The sequence below is a fragment of the Carassius carassius genome, chromosome 33 (genome assembly GCF_963082965.1).
Source record: "Carassius carassius chromosome 33, fCarCar2.1, whole genome shotgun sequence".
NCBI classification, from domain to species: Eukaryota; Metazoa; Chordata; class Actinopteri; order Cypriniformes; family Cyprinidae; genus Carassius; species Carassius carassius.
The window spans coordinates 16,572,874-16,595,567 of record NC_081787.1 but is presented as its reverse complement, the minus strand read 5'-3'; the positions used below and the strand labels follow the sequence as shown (position 1 = coordinate 16,595,567).

The 22,694-nt window shown below is 36.6% G+C and overlaps 1 protein-coding gene across 5 annotated transcripts in view; it reads right to left on the bottom strand.

Moving 5' to 3' along the window:
• The window catches only part of LOC132113853 (transcription factor COE3-like), a 97,072-nt gene that overhangs the window by 28,786 nt on the left and 45,592 nt on the right, over positions 1-22,694 (bottom strand). For 3 of the 5 annotated variants that reach the window (XM_059521877.1, XM_059521879.1, XM_059521881.1), the window contains exons 7-10: positions 6,296-6,377; positions 6,096-6,213; positions 4,633-4,766; positions 4,039-4,165 (exon numbers count right to left, since the gene is read on the bottom strand). In XM_059521877.1, the coding sequence (XP_059377860.1) occupies positions 4,039-4,165; positions 4,633-4,766; positions 6,096-6,213; positions 6,296-6,377 (461 nt within the window). The remainder of the gene's footprint in view (positions 1-4,038; positions 4,166-4,632; positions 4,767-6,095; positions 6,214-6,295; positions 6,378-22,694) is intronic. The other 2 variants (XM_059521878.1, XM_059521880.1) reach the window with 1 other exon arrangement.

Sequence of the window (22,694 nt, the reverse complement as noted above, 5' to 3'; positions counted from 1 at the left end):
TTTGTCCATGAATTTGTTTGTATGAGTTTGAATTTTCCAGTCTGAATTTGCCTCCTGTAAATTAATGGCAAAGACATGGTTTCATTTACTACACATAGGCCTACTGAAGCTCGCAGTGTTTTCAACCTCTGCCGCCTCAATATAGGAGTACACGAGCACATAAACATAATTTCTAGAACTGCTCTGTGTCACTTCATGTGCATTTTACTTATTTTGAGAAAACTATCATCATATCATATACAAAGAGACAGCAGTTTGAAAAAAACACCAATGTTTCAGGAGTTTATTACACAGAATACGACACATGCTTATTAGATAACTGTATTTAAGTTGATGTATACGCTTTTATTTATTATTCTTTAATTTTCACAAATTTAGAAAAGTAATCAAAAAGTACTCAAAAGTAATTAGTTACATTACTTTAATAAAGTAATTGAAAAAGTTACACTACTATTACATTTTAAACAGGGTAACTTGTAATCTGTAACCTATTACATTTCCAAAGTAACCTTCCCAACACTGTATATATATATATATATATATATATATATATATATATATATATATATATATATATATATATATATTTGTACAAATAATTACACTTTAAAATAATAATTTTCAGATTCCATTTCGGCCAATACTTTTTGAGTACATTTTCATTTTTGGGTGAATTCTTTTTTTAACAGTAACTCAGTATAATCTGAAGTAAGCTCTAAAAAGCTTTACAGTACATTCGCCATTGGACAATTGTATAATGTATATACTTGTGCACTTAGAGCAACCAAAAAAGTATACACCCTTACCTTCCTAACCCTTTGGGACTATGCCAGCCTACTGCACAACCCCATGACAATCATTAACTTCACCAAGCAACCCCTTTTCTATAATTTACACATAAACAAACCAAAATAAGGTACTGGGAAGGGGTTGAGCAGGTGGTCAGAGAGGAAGTTCACCCTGCCCCTGCCCGTTTTGTATCCCAGCACCCTGTTTAAGCAACACTGAGTCCTTTAAACAAAGGGCCCCACCCAGAAATGATGCTACAGCTCTTGTTTGCGATGCCAAAGGCTCTCAGCCTGGAAGGCATCAGGCATGTTCTGACAGGCACATTGGTGCCCAGGAGAACAGCACTCTTCATTTTAACAGTCCCACACCTCCAGTATCCTCTCAGCTTGTTTCTAGGATATTGTGCAATTGCTTGGAATGCATGCAGCACCGCTAAGGGAATATAAGCCCTCCCCTTTCAGGAAGTGGAGAGGATGTTTCAGATACAAGTTTTATTTTTACTGGATATTCTTGACTGAGGCAATCAAATAAAATGTTATACCCAAAAGGCCAAGTCAAATGCCGACTTTTTGATGCCTCAAATACAGCTCGAATGCTTGCAGACCAGAGGCACAATTTGCTGTCGTTCAGCTTTATTATACTGTATACATTACTTCTGGTCACATGTATTATTATTATGATTATAATGACAGAGGCAGTAACTTACAGATGACTGGGAAGGTTGTGTTAGCATAGGCTGGATTCATGCTGCCAGTCTCAGAGCTTGTAATGTATAGATCAATGTGGCCGTAGGGGAAAGAGGATCAATGGCTGTTGAGTTATTGCAGTATTTGGCTACTGAATTTTGAGAGTAGTGTTTTCCCAGGAAAGTCAATACCCTTAGGCTGTTCACACTCCTCTCGCCATCCTTCCTCTAATCCAACACCTGGGGAGTCTTAACCCCCTGAGAGACAGAGAGACTGAGAGACTGAGAGAGACAAGAGCTGGTGGACTGAAGGACTTAATGCAGGCAGAAAGGAGAACTAACAGAATAAGAGTGAAGATCTCTCAGAAGGGAGAGCAGCAGAGAACAGAGTAAATGTGAGAAAGCAACAGAGCCGTAATAGTTATCAGGTACCAGCTGCAACACTGAAAGTGAGAATGGACTTAACATTCTGCTAATCAAACAAGATGTCCTAACTAAAGCCCATGCCACACGTGAAATGCTTTCGGGGAATCTTTGTGTCTTTATATATAAAAAATTATAAAGCTATACATTATTTAATTTGTATTATAATATAAACAATATATAAATAATAGTAAATATAAATGAAAAAAAAATACATTAAAATTGTATGGATTTATCTGATTTTCTATTAATGAAAGTAAATTCCTTTTCCTGTCATTCCAATTCAAATTCCAATATAACATTCTGTAGTAAGGCATACTCAATTTAAATTTAAATTCCATGCAACACAATTTTAACAGGAAAATTTAACTGAATTCTGGATTTCACTAAGCCATATCTATTTAACAGCCCCAGATGCTTCAGTGTGAAGACTGTGAGATCACTTCCTGTGATGGCAGGGTTAACGGCAGTGATATTTGAACACTGCTGCTCTGGCTTTCCACTCCAGTAAAGATAAGACAGTCAACCTACAATCACTGGAATGGGCACATTGACTGTCTTTGATGCATTTCTGGGGTCCATTACTGTTAATAAGCAAGATAAAAGGAATATGATAAAAAATAATGTGTCAGCACAGAGATGCCAGCTTCCTTCGCCAATGTACGTATCCCCCTCCCAATCCCTACTGTCTGAACTCTGAATTTTTGATGACCTAAATGTATCTCTTTCAAAATATTCAAACTGGCTTGTGTTCATCTAGAAGTGTCTGACGATAAGGAGTGAGCTTTTTTTTTTTGAGCTGGAATGCAGTGTAAAGTTGAGCTCACTGGGGCTTATGGGAAATCTCTGGTGGGAAAGACATCACTGAGGTTAGATGCACTCTCATTCCTCTTTAATTATACACAGTCTGCCTGTTCAGTATTTAAAAGCCTGCTTCATTTCACATTCATGAATATCACACATCTCTGGCACAATAAATAAGTTGCTGGATGTACGTCAGTAAATCCACAAGCTAAAATATGAATGCGTGAATCTAATTTGCAGTGTAAAATGAAAATGCTTTTGAGAAACAGAAAGATTAGGCATAGTATCCAACCTGTATTCTTATAGGAAATGCTCTATATATATATATATATATATATATATATATATATATATATATATATATATATATTGAATTATGTATATATGTTATTATTAATAATTATATATTTAATAGAAAAGATAAAGTAAATATTTTATACAATATTTCATAATAAGTAAAAATGAATAAAACACACACACACAAACATTTCACAGTTAATTTTCTTAGTATTGTATTTTTTTTTATTATAAACAAATAAACTAGTTTATTTTTCATGAATAAATTCTCTCTGTCCTCTATCTTCTGTGACCTTTCATTTATTTTTTGTCTCTGCATTCAGATTCAGAGATAATCTACAGGTCCTGTTTCATTCATCTTTACAATTTGCAACACGCTTTCTTTCGCACTGAGAATATTCTTTTGAACTTTAAGAAAGATTCATAAAAGCGATGTGGCATACTGCTGTCAGTCAAATCATCCTGTCTGTCCGAGCAGACAGGGCTGTCCTCTCCATTGTAAAGTTGTCTCTTTTTGGTGCTTACACGGCAAATGCATCTGAATGAGAGGTGCTTTGAACAAAGAACGCAGGAAATGTGCACTGAGATAAAGCTGATGTATAACAGAAAGCCTGAACACAGGCCTCTTTTTCTTTCTCTGTTATGACCGTCGCTGTGACATTTTCTTATCACACCAAACAGTCCTAGATCTGACCTTTCGCCTACTTTGACTGGCATCTGGATTATTCTGATGGAATAATCGGTGTATGAAAAGCACTGATTTGGCTAAATGATACTCATCTTGCCCATTGAACACAAGAGAATGGACATCAGCCAAAAGTACAAACACAAAAATGACCTGCTAACAGTAAGCCATCATGGGAAAGCATCTTTATGGACTGCAAATAACACAAGTCCCAATATTTTAAGCTAACAAAGGCGGGCACTTGATAAAATGGACAAAGACATGCAAAGATAGACATCCGAGAAAGATGACAGAAATGTGTTCTGATGCTGGAGATGGTGGCAAGGACTCCAGGCAGTTGCAAAGTTTGGTATACCTGTGTAGACGAAGCGTCCCGGAGCTCCTTTGCAGAACTGCTTGGACTTGTAGGAGAGTGTGACCTCAACAACCCCAGGGATGTGTCTAGGGGGCGTCTGCACCCGGATAGCATGAGGTGTGATGAGCTAGAAGCCATGAGAGCACACGTTCAGTGGTCAGCACTCAATACACAAGCACTGTCTCCAATGTTAATGCTGAAACTAAAGAGTGAGAAGATTCATTGCTTAAAGGACACAGTCTAAGGATTTTAGCCATATACTGTAATAGGACATGTTATGTTATAGTGTATTGTTTGTCTCTAAAAAATTATTTTGAAAATAATATTTTAAAGATGATAAATAAATATTTAAACAATAATTATTTTTAAGTAAAATAATTTGGATTTTAGAAAATAACATAAAATAAAATAACATAACATAAAATCATGAAAAGTAATAAAACATTAAATAAAAACAAATCTTTTAAAAATAAATACATATTTAAACAACATTTATTTTAATATTACAAAGTTAAATTGTAATAGTAAAATAATTTGGCTCTTTAAAATAAATAAATAAATAAATAAATTGTATAATATTATTAAAACACTTACCTCACTCCAAACTAACATTGTGCCGAAGACCACTTGTAATCCGTCAAAGAAGTTGTCCCCAATGATGATGACAGTGGCCCCCCCAGTCGTCCATCCTTCACTGGGACTGATGGCCTTTATGCATGGAGTGGCTGCTTCGGAAAACAAGATCACAACACAAGCAGTAAGTTAGAGCAGGTCAGTGCCAATGTTCATGCAACTTTTGGGAATCATTGTAATTAAACTAAATGCCATTTACCAGTGTTTTACTCTACTCTCCTCTCCTCCACATACCCTCAATGCAAAAAAATAAAAAATAAATAAAACCTGAAAAACAGGAAGTCTGATGACTGTAAAAGCTCATTTCATTTTTTCTTTGGTGTCCGTGCATCACTCAGCTCAATAAAACCATTAAGGTTTTTTTTTTTTTTGGTCTTTTATCGTAAATCCGTCTTTGAGCAGGCGGTATGGAGACAGACAGGCTGACTGAATGACTGGCCCAGTCTCCACTGGCAATGGATGGGAATTGATTGGTCGCAGCTTGAATGAGCAAACCGAGGGGTTCTTGGTGCAACTTCAGACCACATTACTGCACGTAAGGCTGTATACCAGCAGCCACTTTCCTTGAACAGCATCATGGGAATGCAAAGTTCCCAAACTTTGACTCAAAATCACTTCTGATTGGTTTTAAAAGTTCTCTTTGTTGTGCAAGTGAACATCTCTGGAAACAGGGAATTTTGATATCTGTGAAAATGAATAGATGAAAGTAAACAACTGCTGGGCGTGATTTGCATTCACCTGTTGGGCTGTAATGGAACATCTGTTCTCTTTTACTATATCTGCATGGGTATACTAGTGTGTTCAAGATGAAAGCCTGCCCATCTCCCACAATGCACTGCCATCAGCGACTTCCTCTTCATGTTTAAGTCTTTGGAGAATTACAGAAGAGTCTTACTAAATGTAGAGCAGCGACTTTCCTTTTCCTCGACTGGGACAGAGGTATGCCAGTGATTCCACAGTGACGGTTTTCACACAAAACAGTCGCAGAGCTAATCACACAATTTCCCACATTCAGAAACTGTTCTGAGTTCAGCTGGGAGCTGATGTTCTATGCAAACTTTCAGCATTTCATATCAAAGTGACATTACCCAATGAAGCCCCTTCAGACAGTCAGATTACCTGTACTCTAGGTGAGGAAGTAAAAAGTAGCACTAGCAAGTTTGACTTTTTTCTTCATTATAATAAATGCAATTTGAATGTCAAACTTATACGATTGTTCAGAAGGCTGGGGTCGGTACAATTTCTTGATTTTTCTGAAAGAAGAAGTTTTTTTTTTTTTTCTCCTGTCATAGCAAAGCTAAAAATTTCAGCAGCCATTATTTTTCAAAATCCAAAACTTTTGAGAAGTGTATAGAAGATACAGTATAACATAAATAACATCACAGGAAGCAAAATGTTTGTATTTGGTGAAATTTGGGTCTTACCTTCAGAAGGGTCCAGGCGTCGCGCCCTCCGCCCATGTTTGGAGTTGTTGTGGACAAACATGTTATCTGACACGGCCAGGACATGGCCATCCACATTCACTGTGGTGGACACCACCACCTACAGAGACACCAAATTATCTTTATTCCCTGTTTGTGTGCATGTAAAACAACATTTTTTGTCTGTTCATGTGCATTCTCACCTGAAATCGCCTCATGTCTCTGGGATTCCCTGCATTTTTCAAACAGTTCTGATTACACTTGAGAAAGAATTTCAGGAAAAATCTGTAAAAGAAAGACAGACATTTTTTTAAGTGACTCAAACACAACGAAAACACTTAAGGATAACAGCTTTCATATATAAACAGATGCCAGTAAGTGATTTAGCCCACTTTCAAAACAGGCTCAGAGAAGACTCTCTGTGTAGACGTATGATATTCAGTTAGAGTTGAGGTTTGATTTTTCTTCATTTATATCGAAGACCAACTCTAGCTTTGTTGATTTACTTGTATTTTTTACCTCAGCCTGACGATATTGATCGGGAATGGATATCAATGAAGATGAGCCGTAATAGCCTCCGCTGCTGGAGGTGTGCAACAGTGTGAAATGGATTGCAGTCTTAATGCATTTTCCCTGGCTGGTAATCTCTATGCATTCATCTCCAGGACCATAAGCCCCACTATTTTGATGGAGTGCTTTCCTTTTAATTGCCACATTATCACAATAATAATCCGGGCAGTTAACAACCAGCAAGGTCGCAGACAGCCATGTCACATTAACCATAGGATAACCTCCACCGCTACCGCCCCATGGAGTGTGCAGAGAGAAGGATGCTGGGAGAAAAAGTGGTGAGAGAAGCCCTGTCTGCTATATAAATGGCCAGTATCTGCAGACGCCATTGATTTCTCCCTAATAAGACAGTAACAATATCTTTAAAAACACATGGTGCTAACTCAAGCGATTTTTTTAGAACCTCACTTTACCGCGTGACATAATCACCATACATACTTTAACCCCATCAGTGCTCTTACGAAGAGAGATAGGAAAGAGAGAAATCTGACAGAGAGAAATGAAGCCTGCTCTCTTTAGCTAGTATCGACTGATATTTGATCTGGATTGCTCTGTTGGCTGCTAATGCCCTTTATGGCCATGGAATACAATAATACGGGGAACCCATCCCTGAGCTCCATTCATATGATATTAGAGTCCTTGGAAGGAGAGAAATGGATCAATAAGGATTGAATTAAAACACAGCAGGAGACAAGGGCTGTAAGTGAAGCTCTTCTCAGATATTAGAGGAGTACTGTGTTTATACACCGCCCCAGTCACCATCTGAAAGTAGAGAATCCATCCTGAATCGTTCTGGAATGGCAGAGCCTTCAGCGTGGTGAAACACGGGAAAGAGAGAGAGAGAGAGAGATGAGGGCATGGAGGGGGAGAGAGAAACCCGTGATGGGAGAGTCTCGTAGGTCTAGACTTCTCCATCTGCCACTGGGCAAGAGTTGACAGGGAATGTGAGATTCCCGGTCTCAGCCTGGAAAAGCGGCAGCACTTCAAAGCAGTTTGGCTCCCTTCGGATCGGGGCAGGACTAGCTCAGTGTTTGGAAGTGAGCAGGATGAGGGAAGAAGAGCTGCTTTTAGATGACAAGGCTCAGGGTGGAATGGAGATCTCAGACAGGAAAACGGGGGCGAGTGGAAAGACACACGCAGGGCAGATTCTGAAACAGTCCACACTGTAACCAGCAGACTTTAAAGGAATATTCTGGGTTAAATGCAATTTACGCTGGATCAACAGCAAGTCTGACCTGCTGTTCACAACCACATAAAATATTTAGACTAAAATCAAACAGAAATGCATGTTTATGGGCCAGTTTTTCTATGCTCACCCTATGGATGTTGCAATTCTCAAATGTATCATATTGCAAAGCTTAATAATTCACCTTCAGTTGCTGGTCCCCATTGACTTCCATAGTATGAAAAAAAAACACTATGCAAGTCAATGGGGACCAGCAACTGAAAGTGAACTATCCCTTTAAAAACGAACGTATTTGTACTGTGTAATTAACAAAATTTAGTAAACAAGTCAATGAAAAAAAACCTGAATATTACAGTTTATATATATATATATATATATATATATATATATATATATATATATATATATATATATATATATATATATATATATATAAATTCTATGATATATACTGTAAAATACATATTTTATTTTTATTTATAAATATTTGAAAAATTATATCATATATACAGCGGCCATTAGGCTATTGAAAAAAAACTTGAAAAACTTCTTGCTTATTAGCAGAGAATGACAGAATAAAAGCAAAATCTTTATAGCTATAGGAAAAGACAGAATGACAGAACAGGTGAAACTGAGGTGTGGACAGAGAAAGACTAAAACGTATTAAAACAACATAAATAATTAATGACCTTCTAGAGCCAGGGCTAGGTTATTAGTCTCAGCGTTTCTTTTTCTCCATCCTTCTCTCTGTCTCTTTTTCTGTCTTTTGCTGTCTCTCTCTCTTTCTGCTCTTAAAAAAGTAGGTAAAGATAATGAGGGAGTTGGCGACGCTGTTGTAAGCCGTCACCTCATTACGCTGGCCTCCAATCAATTACAGGTGGATGTGTGGCTCTGTCAGACACTAATGTGCCTCCAACTCCGAGTCAGGAATTACTGCTGGTTTACAGCACCCTCTTCACTTCTCTCTCTCCATCCCTCTGTCTCTAACTCGAGGGACTTGCAAGGAAGGGGATCTGGGGCCGAAAAGAGACCAGAAGGGCTGGTCCAGTAGAAGCTTTGAAGGCCAGGGTCTCTTACATGTAGCTCTGAAAAAAACCCTACGGAAGCCCCTTGTCTAGACCTGACCTTAGCTGTGTGAGACCAAATCACCATTTACAACCCTTCAATACATGCAAAAAGAAAGTTTGGGTTGTTTTATGGGTGATGCTGGTGAACAAATTGTATGTTTGATTCGTTTTAATCACTCTGATGGACAAAACCTGAGAGCTTGTGATAAAAAAAATAAAATGAAATTATTATTGAATTAGAAGTCCCCGAAGAAAAGTGTTACTCTTTCAAAGCTCAGGACACCTAATGAAGTTTGCATTTACTTTTATACTGAAGTGTCAACTTTGTCTCTCCTAAAATGCCATAGTAGAAATAAAAATACACGGTTAAAACTGGGTGTGAAATTGGGTACTGCTCAGATAATTTGGTCTCTGAAAAAAGAGTTCATATGGAGATTTCAAACTTTGTATTGCAGACTTTGGTGTCTTAGCGAATCTGAGCACAGTTTGGGATATTGTTGAGATCTTTTCAGAAACCCTAGAGGAGACACTTGAGAGTTTACTACTGCCACTGGAGAAAAATCATTACCATTAAATAATCTTGGTATATATTAAAAAAACTTCAATATAAAAAGAATGTCCTTATTTTAAAGAATGTGTTAACTGTTTCAACCTTTTGTCATATAACCAATGTCATTTTGGACCCCACTGACTTTCATAATACTATATTGACCAAAAATACATACAATTCATACAAGCTATTTTTCAAAATTTTGTGTTCCAAAACAAAAAAGTCATACAAGTTTGAAATGATGGCTAGTACTCATCCCCTAGGGATGAGTAAATGTTTTGGAGGTTAACTATACCCTCAAATAACTTTTTCTCCACACTGAAAAATATTTGATATTAGATTTACTTTGAAAAAATTTCACCCAGAAATTGCTAAAAACTTTCACAATTACAAAGAAATGACAAATTACACACAGAATTAAATTACACACTGAAATTGTGTTTTATTGTAAAACATAATCTGTTTCATTTATAACTTCGATAAATAAGTTTACAGTGCAGACACACTTTCCAAGAGTAAGTGACTATAATTATAGTGCAGACATACACACAAACATACACAAATGTCCTCACAGACTGATATCCATTTAACTCACTGTATCGGAAAAGGTAGAATCAAAGCACAGCCATTTGACTGCATTTGCTCTTTCTAGCCATCTGAATGGACCGGTTATAGCTAACGGTATGTGTAATTATTTTAAAGCTATAGAATTTGTAGCAATAATTTAGTGCAAGTCTAATAATTTATTTTGTTTAATAGCAAAGAGAATATTCTGGAAGCGAATTAGAGGTTATAATATAATTTTACCGACTTTGTCCTGAATTCAGAATCATTTTAGTTAATGAGGACAGGATTATATTAACAATAAAGGTGTACAAAAAAAGACAAGGTGTGGATATGTGCATGAGAGAGAGAGAGAGAGAGAGAGAGAGAGAGAGAGAGAGAGAGAGAGAGAGAAAGAGACTGGGGCCCTCCTTTGCTCTCCTACATGTCATCAATTATTCACTAGCCAAGATGGCAATTACAGGACCATGTACAATCAGACTAAATATTTAATAAGGCACTCAAACAGTCTCTAGAATGGATCTTTGTCTCTCTCTCCTCAGTCTCATCCTTTACACTGTATCTACCGTCCGCTCCCCTGGCTTCTTACCTTTGTTATTAATACAAAAACAGTTTATATTATATTAAAGATGAGCATCTCCAGTGCATTTCATTTACATGAAGTCAAGTCCCCTTTATTTATATAGCGCTTTATGCAGTACTGATTGTCTCAAAGCAGCTTTACAGTGTCATACAGGAAAATGGTTTGTCAAATAGGAAATATATGTTATATGCATTTGGGAAGTTTGTAAAACATAGAGGCAACATTAGGGAATTTATGTGGATTTTTTTAAGAATAGGAAAATCAACTTCCTGTTAAAAGGTAGATTAAAGAGACAGTTCACCCATAAATTAAAATTCTGTCATCAATTACCCACTCCCATTCCTTTTCTTCTTCTTCTGTGTAACACAAAGACTGTTTTTGTCTGTTTAATGAAGGTTAATGGGATCAACACATTAACTTCTTTTTGTAAATCAGCATATTACACTGATTTCTGGAGGATCACATGACTCTGCAATAATGGCTGCTGAAAACTCAGTTTTGCCATTGCAGGAATAATATTTTTATTTTATTTTTAATATAATACAATATAACAGTTATTTTAAATGGTATGAATATTCCAAAATATTACGTTTTTTACTGTATTTTTAATCAAATAAATTTCTGAGCATAAAAAACAGCACAAACACTTATGCGCCAAATGTTTATGCTTAGGTTGAAATTGTGTTCAAACCCCAATTTTTTTTTATTTATTAAATTTTTTGCTTCTTTCTGTTTCACATTAATTTATCAATCTCATAACAATGTGTTGAATTGCTAGAGACGAGGACGGGAAAATGTGTCCATGACTGCACTATCTACACTCTAGGAAAATGTGAAAGATTTTACAGACAGAGACATAAGTAATTAGAAGATGGCGGGATGTTTGTTTGAATCAGTGAACAGTGTTTTTTGTGTCTGTTTGTACTTAACTGGTGAAAATGAAGCAACTCAAATCACACTCGCTCATCACTTGCTATCAGATTTCCTCAAGACCTTTCTAAGAATTATTTTGGCCTCTGTTGCCATGGCAAAGTACATATTTGTAGCTCCAATCGAAATCAATCCATGACATAATGCAGTAAAGAGAGAGTGTGTAAAACACGTGAGTGCTGCTGACCTCACAACGGAGGAATGGCTCAGCAATTACTGCAAGCTGCACTTCCTGAACAGAGCACAGTCACTTATTACGCCCATAAACGAAACCCCAGAAACCTACCACACTTTCACACGGCCCATTATGTGAACAGAAACCACATTTCCTTGTGAAGTCTGAATCATTATACTCAGTGCAATAAATCGTATATTTTATGAAACAACATACTCCTTAATTGACTGTCAATTGTCAAAAGTGACTTTGTACAGACTGCAGGGAACTAGAAGTAGATGTTACAGATGATTTGGTCACCATCTGATGCCCCAGTTAGCCTTGTGGGAAGTACAGGATGAATGTGATAGGATAATATTTTGCTCTACATGGAGATCAAACTGTTAGACTTGACAGTAGATCAGCAGAGGAGACGACACACTCTGAGAACATTGTGTTGATGTTTGAGAGATCTGATTTCCACTGAGAAATCAAATTACTAATAAGTTCTCAACTAATGAGATTCTCAAACTCTTATTTTGGGTATAATGCTAATTTTTTAAATAGAGAAATAAGAGTAAAAAGCAAATTGGTGAGAGAGAGAGAGAGAGAGAGAGAGAGAGAGAGAGACTCCAACCTGTGTTTCGTGTTTCCCAAGAAAGCAATTTCTTATATAATGAAAACTTGACCATTAGGTTTATATCATTCATTGTGTCTGATCTCCTACAACACAATAATTCTATATAATATATTGTTATTTACGAGGAGAGGCTATTATTTTTATTTTATAAATTAATATAAATAATATAATAACAAACACACACACACATTATATTAAAATTATTTTGTATTAATTATTAACTAATTATTATATTCATATAATAATGGACTTTATTCATTTAATGTTTTATATTAACATATCTCCTCATAAACGTGTGTGTGTGTGTGTGTGTGTAACGTGTATTATATTTAGATTTTGTATTTATTTTGTATTTTATATTACATTTAAAATGAATTATTAATTAATTCATATTATTATCTGTAATATATACTTTTTTTAAAAAAGTGCAAATCAGGCAAATATATGGTAATAAGGTAAATTCACAGATTCAGTTTATTTTTATTTTTTTTGTATCTCTTCATCCTTCCCTGAGTCAAGAACTATAGTGGAAGGTCTGTAAGCAGTAAATCAACTTCCCGAATCCCATCTTCCATCTCAACCATCACGGTTAACAGCCTGTCCAGTCAATCTTTTCCTCCGATGGAGGAACAGAAAAGAAAACAAAGAAAATCCCTTCTTGATGTGTGTAGCTGACAGCTCTATCCAGGCCCCCCAGTGTTGAAATCAAGCTGTCACTCTTCCACCATGGAAATAGAGGAATTGTGCGCTCAGATTTAAATACCGCCTATAATAGTTTCCCATCTATCAGGTCTGCTGGCCGGTTATTCTTAGACACATACATTAGCATTTGGCCAGATAGGAATGTCACCAGATTAAACATCCAATTTGTTAACCGGGCCAGGCCAGGGGTGCTGCTTCTTGACAGAACTTACAAACAAGCCCAAATGGCTCCATTTGTCACCCACAGTCCTGCTGGATTTTCCTACTCAGACAGAGGGAACCACTACGGATGGGGAGGGAGATTTTTTTTTTTGTGGGTGGAAAGACGAGGAGAAATGGTAGGTGTTTTCTGAGGCCACTTAATCTCAGGAAGGGCCATTAAGACAATAAAAGAGTTTTTGTCATGCAGTATTCATTTCAGGAATATTCCCTCATTAAAGCACAGCAGAAACAGATATTCCGTGGAAGCTGTACAGTAAGTCTCTCTTTCTCTCACTTCCAAAACACCAGCGTACAGGTTGCTGAGCAGTTTCTTAGTGGGATTCTTTACCATGCATCATTACGACTCAGGGAAAAATAAACAGCACATAGTAAAATTATTGTTTAAATAACAAAATGTAAAAAAATTAGCTCACCCTAACTTCTGTCATTGTTTACTCACCCACATGTCTTTCCACTTTTTTTTTCTTTCAGTGGACTGTTAACCACAATGACCGAATCATTGAGTCAGCAAGTTGAGCATGAGCACTGATTCATGAATGAATCATTCAGAAAGGTTTTGTGAACTGGATCAACCAATTCACTGAAAGCAAGAATGATTTGTTAACAAATAAGATAAAACTATCATACACAAAAACAAATTCATGTAGAAATAAATTTCACTCAGGAATTGCATTTCACAAACAATTACAAAGAAACAGCAAATAACCCATTAAAGTAAACTTTTTTTTTTAACTTTTTTTTAAAGTAGACATTTTGGAGCTTGACAGTCCCCATGTACCTTTATTATATTGAAAAGACTTGCCTTCTTATTTTCCTCATAAGAAGATAGAAATTCATAGAGATCATATGTTAATAATGCCAGAATATTCATTTTGGGCTGAACTATTCCTTTAAAGTCCATGGGATCCTGAACATCCCACGCTGTCAGACAGCACTAATCCTCAGCAGCGGCCCTGTCAAAGCCTAGCGAGCGAACAGATATATTCACTCAAGATTCAGTTGTAGATTAGAGTGCGTGAAGGCTCTGTGGACAGATTGGGAGCATATTGGGGAACAGAGGGAAAAACAGTGAACCAGATGCCACCAGTTAAAACCCTCCGAATGGGAGAAAGAGTGAGAAATATGGGCGTCCGACACTGCTCGGCTGGTGAAGCTGTCCGTGGGGAGATATCTCACTCAGGGGAGGGAGTGAATGAAGCTGTGAGGTCATTGCACGCTACAGCGACTGTCAGTGCTTTTACTGTTTAGAGCAAATGATCTGTGTTTACTGAAAAGATTGTTTATCACTTTTATAAATCGCAAAAATGATAAAAAAAAAAAAAAAAAACTATTTATGAATTTTGTAATTGTATGCATTAATAAATATATATATATATATAATTATATATGTCTAAAATGCTTTTTGACAAACTAATCCATTCACATTCAAATTTGGCCAGTCCAATTGGGTACCACCTTCCACAAATCAAATGTTTGTAGATAATAATGATTCTCCCATTCATCCAATACTTTTTTTTTTCAAAATGTTCATACAATGAAAGTAAATAGCGCTCACTGTCAAAATTGCCCAAAACAAGAAAAAACTGGATTCCAAATATATTCCAGGAAGTATGAAGCCACTATATCTCCCTATGTGATCCACAGAAGAACTAAATACACATGGGTTTGGAACAACATAAAAAAAGCCAATGATGACAGTGTTCCCAAATCTTTTATAATAATCACAAAAATCTCAACACTAAGTGAAAACATAGATATGCTGGACTGAAATCCAGTCAAACAGTCAGATGTTCCAGCATTTGAACCGAAGCCAAACGCGAGGTAAATCAGAGGGCTAAGTGAGTGCGCACCAATACATGTGAGAGTCCTTTAATATCAGGAGAATAAAAGAGTTAGCCAGTGAAATAGCCTCTGCCTCTTTAAGAAGAAACTAATATAATTTCTCTCACGCCAGCAAACAGGAGTATTTTATTATTCCAAAATCGTTCTTCAGGGGAAAAGTGATTTATACCTCACTTTATCTGTCAGACAAATGTTTCTCTTTATGGCTATTACCATTCCAAACCGGCAGGCAGGCAACACAAAACTAATATAGTGTGTGAAGTATTTAATTAAGTATCTGGGTAGGGATGGCTGAACGTCTTGCTTTATTGAACCAAAATTAAAAATAATTCCTCCATTTGAATAACGCCCGGGGCTTGCCTCTCATCTGCCTCATTTTAATATCACTCATGCCACTTTAACCTTTTCAAGCACCACGTCTGACGTTTGTTTGTCAGTCTAGAGAAATCTACACAAACACATACGCACGCGCAACTTGAGTCGGTCTCAAACAGCTTTACAAAACTGTGTGTATTCACAACCTCGTGAACATGGAACACAAATACCTCCAGGTCAGTCGGGCTGTTTTTCGACTGTGTTTTGCTTTGTTTTTGAAGTGAGGCAGAAGAAAAGACGAAGAAGAGCCGACGTATCAGCCCTAGATACAGTATGTTGATTTGAAATGCACACATGATGCAATGCTTACATAGTAAATGTAATTTGCACGAGCTTTGAAGTGTTTAGAGAGCAGCGGCCATTTTGGGGAGCATCAGACACTGGGTTTAATTAAACACGACGGGAACACAAATAATGGAGGGAGAGAACTTATTCTGATCATGAACGCCGCTGAAAACAAAATCGAATTACCACAAACTGGGCCGGGCTGCCAGAAAAGATGAAAGTTCACTCTTCATTCAGGGTGAAAAGAGAGCAAGTGAGGAAGAGATAAAGAGAGAGAAAAAAAATCCAGATGCAGGTTTTAAAATCACAGAGCAGATATTATCCATCTGTTTGGCACCCCTCATTCTCTGCTGCATTGAGGAGACGGTCATGGACAAGGTGAACCCAGCGTCACCATCTGGCTGTGTGCTGGCCTGGACAGAACTGAGGACAGTTGCACACTCCAGAGAAACACACACACACACAGACGCCAACATCTTCTCCAAATCTTCCAGAGCAGATTGCAGCATTTCAATCATATGCAAGTTTCCTCTTTTCTCCCTGATGGGGCTTTCTTTGGAGGAACACATTGGCTTGCAGATCAGAAATAGGTAGTTGTGATCGGTCCCTGGAGAGGGATTGAGTCTTACTGCGAAGTTCGAAAGCGCGTGTGTGTGTGAGGAAGTTCGGGTTCTTGTTCGCTCAGGCGGACTATGAGTGTACACAGCTGGGGGAGTTTGACTTAATGAGAATCTGTTCAACAGTTCCGTTTGGAATCCATGCCTGCAGGTGAAGACTTTATGTTTTGATTCACATTTGGCGGAAATTAGGACTTTTTCCTGCATTTTCAAATCAGCATCTCATCTGGTGAGGCTCAAAGTTGCCAGAAAATCCCTGAGTGACGAGTGAGCTCAGACGTGAATGAGTAAGACAATGATAGAAAGCTGCCAAAGCTGAGAAAGAGAGAGGTCAAGTGTTTATACACGGCTGCCTCCAGATTGCAAACCTACATGCGCTGAACACAAGCGCTCTTATTTGTTAAACAGCAGAATGGATTTCCTCTATGTACTCGGCCGGGCCGTTACGCTCAGATAGCGTATTGATTTATCGGAGGCCGGTCACTTGGGATCATAGATTTAAACTGTAGCGCACTTTGGGGTTCGGGGTCATGTGATTTGTACACCATTAAATCCAGCATGACTGAAGTAGACTGTTACAGGTGCTGTGTGCTTATTAGTGGTCATAGAAGAAAACATGCTGTCACAGGGTGACGCCACTCTCTGTACAGTAAAAAATAGCAGAAAAACTCCCCTTTTCAGGAAAAATATGTTTCAGTCTACATTAGATATTCATTTTTGGATGTTGTGCTTTCACTGTGTTAATAATTAATTGTGCATATTTAAAACACACACACACACGCACAAAAACAAGTATTTAAGAAATTATGCAAAGGAAACCAAGGGGAGCTGTGTTAACTGTCTGATGGTGCAAAACCATAAACTGAATCTTTAATTTGTTGTGTGATTATTGTTATCTAATGTAATTATTTTACTGGCTTAACCATCTATTCTTATCGGACGCAAAACATATTTTTTAAAAAACAATAATATGCATGTAATAAACATTATTATTATTATTATTATAAATATATAATAATATTCATAGAATATTTTACCAATTAATCTACAATCCCAAGTGACCGGTAACCAATAAATCAATGCAATCAGTATGCAAGTAAGTAAATAAATTATTTATTTAATTAATTTTATAAGTAAAAAAATATATAATCTAAATCTATAAAATATACAATATAATAAATAAAAAATAATATGTGTTACTTTTTAAAATGAAATATATTGTAGAATTCAAAAATGAATTTCCCTAAGATGTTTCAGGAGTACTCTCATCACTTCACTGCGGCACAGCTTCCAACAAAAGTTTTCCTTTTCTCTGGGATGATAAAAGTGGCCAGAGTAATTTAGAGAGGAAATAGAAAATAAAAAGATCTCAGAGAATGAATTTGATCAGACCGCTATTGCCACGAGTCGACATATTGATCCTGGTGTGGCACTGGATCCAGGTTGTAGCGTATTTCATTTGTGCAGATGTGTTGCTAAGTTCTGAAAGATTTGATAAGTGATGTTAGTGGTGTCCTGTGAGATTTACACTCTTCTATATAGTCTATTAGACTTTCGTCCCGTCAGGCGTGATGTATTGCATTATTAAGAGGACAACGGCTGGGATCTCCTTTTCAGGACTGTTCCACACAAGTTCCCATATCACAAAAGAGCAGCATGGGGACAGAGCCACTTTCCAAGGAGGACAAACAGAGAGAACAGCTCCTGTCACGTCCCGTCAGAACGTGTGAGATAAAAAAAAAAAAGCTGCCACTCAATTAATAAATCACCTCCTCCCTCTTACAGCTGTGGGAGCAGCTGGTCTCTCTGGCATTAATAACACAGAGTGAGGGGCCGAGAAAACGAGGAGGAGGCCCGATGTGTGACAGCACCTCCTCAGCGGTCTGAGAGGAGCTAGCACGGCCCACATGCCTGTGAACGACTTCATCACCCAGAGGAAAAATTGTACTGCTCAGATGTTGCTCTTACAAAGCTCAAGAGACATATTGTAGATCTCATAAATGTTTCATTAAAACTTTGTATCTCCAAATACAAAATAAGCATTAAAAGAGACAAAAAATGAACACAGTGGTCGACATACAGTACAGCAAAAAAGGCAATAAAAAAAACAACCTGAATAAAATTAACCCTCTGGAGTCTAAGGGTATTTTTGGGGCCTGGCGAAGTTATATATATATATATATATATATATATATATATATATATATATATATATATATATATATATATATATCAAAAAAAATTAAAGCATAAAAGGCTAAATGTATTCTATTAAATTAATTTAAATTAATTTATGAAATGTACTAATTACATATAAAATATACAATAGTAAAAAAATGTTTTACTGAATTGCAACATTTAATTTGGCAAAAAGGGTCCATACTAAAATTGCTGAAAGACTTACAACAAATTTTTGTGTCACAAAAACAACTCTAGAAAAGATTCTTTCACAGAAGAAAAATCTGAGAAGCAGGACGCTACAAATTTGCACCCCTGTCTATTGTCTATGAGAAATTATTTAGCTATTAAGATCTCATTTGTGATTTTTTCCTTCCTAAAAGAATAGCTGAGGAGGAAACAAGTATTCCTGTATTCCCTGTATTCCCTGTATTTCAATATTCAAATAATCAATGAAACACTAAGGAGAGAAAAGGTCTGCGTAAGTGGAACCAAACTGCTGTAAAACAGCCGCTATTTATTTTTTCAAATTTTTATCAGAGGAATGGAGAGTGAAAAAGAACAGGAAGAAGGGGCCCAAAGAGAGTGGTGCAGGTGCGAAGCTTGGATGTGTCCCAGCCCCACTCACTCCATTCGCACATACACACTCAATCACACAGGTCACAAACCAACACACCCTCCACTGCACTGACCGCGCCAAATACCTCTCATGACAAATGAATTATCTCAGCATCAGCTGCTGGGCGTGCTCACTCACATTCTCTCATTCTCAAGATCTTCAGCAAGTCCAGTCTCATCTTAGCAACTGAGTTTGTGTATGTATAATATGGATACTGTATACAACACAAAACAAACAGAGCCGTAACAAATAGCAACATGGGGCTGAGTATGCTGATCAAAACGGTCAGCATAAACAAACACGCGCATGCCCGCACGCACAACACAAGAGTTTCCTGGGAACGGGCTTATCGCACGATCTGATTGGCTGAATTCTGGATAATGGATGAATGTGATGGTTGAAAAGCAGTGGAGCGCATGAGAAATTATACATCTCGGAATTCTGGAGCTTTTCAGAGAGTAAATGTCATTTTACTGCCATGGCATAATAAAAACGTTTTGTTTGTTTTTAAGATTTCTTGCTCTTCGGAATGGAATAAGTGACTCATCAGGGACTGCCAGCTATGGAAGCTTCCGAAACAAAATTAAAAATAACAAATAACAAATAAGAAGAATTGTGACTTATGTTACAAATCTAACTTTTTTCTTGCAATTTAAAGTTCTGATTTTAAAAAAAAGAGAGATATAAACATTGAATTTAGATAATAGACTCATAATTGCAAGAAAATCGTCAGAATTGTGAGATAAAAAGTTAACAAGCTATTTTTTCTTTCTTTCTTTTTTTTGTCAGGAAATTAAAAATAAACAAGAACTGCATTTTTTTCCTTTTTTTTTTTTTACAATTCAGAATTTTCACTCACAAATCAGAACTGTTAGATATTAACAGATTTGTGATACATAAACTATACCCCTTGGATGAGACAAGCTTGATAATTGAAAAAAAAAGCCAATTATATTTTAGGAATGTTGTGGAATTGTGCTTCGCGTGAATTATAAACTAAAGTTGAAAGCTAAAGTTTTGGCCGCACCCCTCGTTTTGTTGTTAACGTGTCACCTGGCCTTTTTCAGAGTCGAGTTGTTCAAGTCACCTGTTTCTCTTCTTTATCGCAGCGTTTTATGATGTCACCAAGTTCTTGCAGAAAAAGGAAACATGGGAAGGAAGCAGAAAGAGAGAGAGGGAAGTGCACTCACACACTTACACAGCCCTGATTTGTACGGGAAGCCACGGCACAATTGAAATAATTTGTTCTTTGCCATCTACGACACATGGTCAGACAAAACGCAGCGCTACTAATTGCTCTGCCTGTAACCACAGCCACCTCACACACACACACAAACAAACAAACATGCAAATGCACACGCGTTCGAGCCAGGCAGCCAGGTCAGAAAGGTCACGGGGGAACTGGACCGATTCTGGCTTTCTCTCTCCTCCGCTCCAGTCCGGATTCAGTCTCCATTCAGTCGGGCTGCTAAATGCCTCATCAACATGTTTAATCAAATTAGTAAGCAGCCAAAAATGGACGCTTTTCATTAATTATACAGGATAATTCTAATTGCAAATTCAAATGTATTCGCTCTGAACAGAAGGTGTTCAGTAATATTTCAGGGAATTTGCATATTAAATGGGGGTCGTTCTGCATTATGTATGATAATATATGCGCATTGTCTTTATTTTTAACTCGCGGGCCATATGTGCCGCTGCTTGCCAGAGCAGGTGAAAAAAGTCCGGAGTGTTTAATTTTGCTGAACAAACGCGTTGAGGCGGCTTGTCAAGGGTTGTATGGTCGGTGTCAGTCTTTGTTTTCTTTTCTGTTTACCCGACCCTTCTTTTGATTACAGCCGGCAGCGTGGCCACCGGTAAACAAACTCCAAAGTGTGCCCATACAGGAAACAGGAAGTCCCATGCGTCCGACTCTTCTCGTGTCATTCATCTTTTGTTGTCGCTGGGTCTGCTTCATCTCGTCTAGGCTGAATCAGAGCCACCACGTCAGCAGTTCTGCCCTGCCGGGGGTGGACGTCTCCTGCCATGTGGCCAACGTGGTAGTCTGCATTATCCCAGACAATGAGCAGCGTCTACAAAATCTGAGCCAGACAAAAACCACACACTCAAAGAATACTGCATTACCTTCTATAACAGCTTAGAGTTCTTCAGATCATGTCTAGCCATAATGAGCTACACTTCAGAACTACATTCTCACAGTGAGAGTAACAGGCATTACTTTCCAAAAGAAGTAACACTATTTTCTATTTACTTTACTAAAAATACAGTTGAAAACCATCATATTTAACACTGAAACTGTTATTTAATATATAACCCTACATACAATAGCGTTCAAAGTTTTGTTTTCAAATTATTATTTTTTTTAAATCTTTTTTTTAAAGAATCCTCTCATGTTTACCAAGGCTGTATTTATTTAATCAAATATACAGCAAAAATAGATAAATAATAATAATAATAATAATAATAATAATACTTGTGTAATAATGAAATATTATGACAATTTAAGATAACCGTTTTCTATTTTAATAATATATTATTGCAATTTTTCTAATATACGGATTTGGTGCTCAATAAACTTTTCCTATTATAATCAATGTTGAAAACATTAATACTTTTTTGTAAGCCTTGACACTTTTTCAAGATTTTTTTTTTTTTTTTTTTTTTTGATGAATAGAAAGTTCAAAAGAACATTATTTACTTATTTAATTTAACTGTAAAGATCTTTATTGTCAGCTTTGGTCAATTTAATGCATGCTTACAAAATAAAAGTATTAATTTATTTTTTAAAAGTCCTACTGACCCTAAATTTCTTCCAGTAAAAATCTATTTAAAAAAAGATATGTAAAGATATAAAATACAATATAATACATTTATATTGCATATACAATTTAACTTGAGAAGCAACATGGCTTAAGGTATTAAGACTTGTTTAGATAGAGTGCTTCTTTAATATACCTGTGTTTTGGCTTACTAATAATTTATTTATTTATTTTGCTTGTTACCCCACTTATTTATAAGTGAAATATCTGCCAGTGCAGTAAAAAAATTATATAAAAAAAATTAAACCTAATAACTGCATACAAGTCCAACTAATGTTGCTTCTCAAATACTTTTTTGTTTTGTTTATATGGACAATACACTATAACTCTAGCGTGATTTACAGCCTACATGTTATACTCTTCCAATTTTTAAAACAAATATCACTTTCAATTGTTAAAAAAATTAAATAAAAATAGACCGTGATGAGGAAGAAAAAACAAAAAAGTTACTTGTATTTTAATTTCAATTATAATGGGTAATGCAACATTGTAACATGTTACTTTTATTTGAAAAAAAGTAGCATTCCCCTCCACTGCTAACCGCAGTCAGGTGGGGGATTTACGTACAGGCAGAAGTGAAAACTGATGCTCCAGTTGAACCGAATACAAAGACTCCAGAAGCCCAAGTTGCATCTCAACTGTCATTAAATTTGCAAGCTATTTTATTGGAATCATTTTAAAACAAGCTAGACGTGTAAA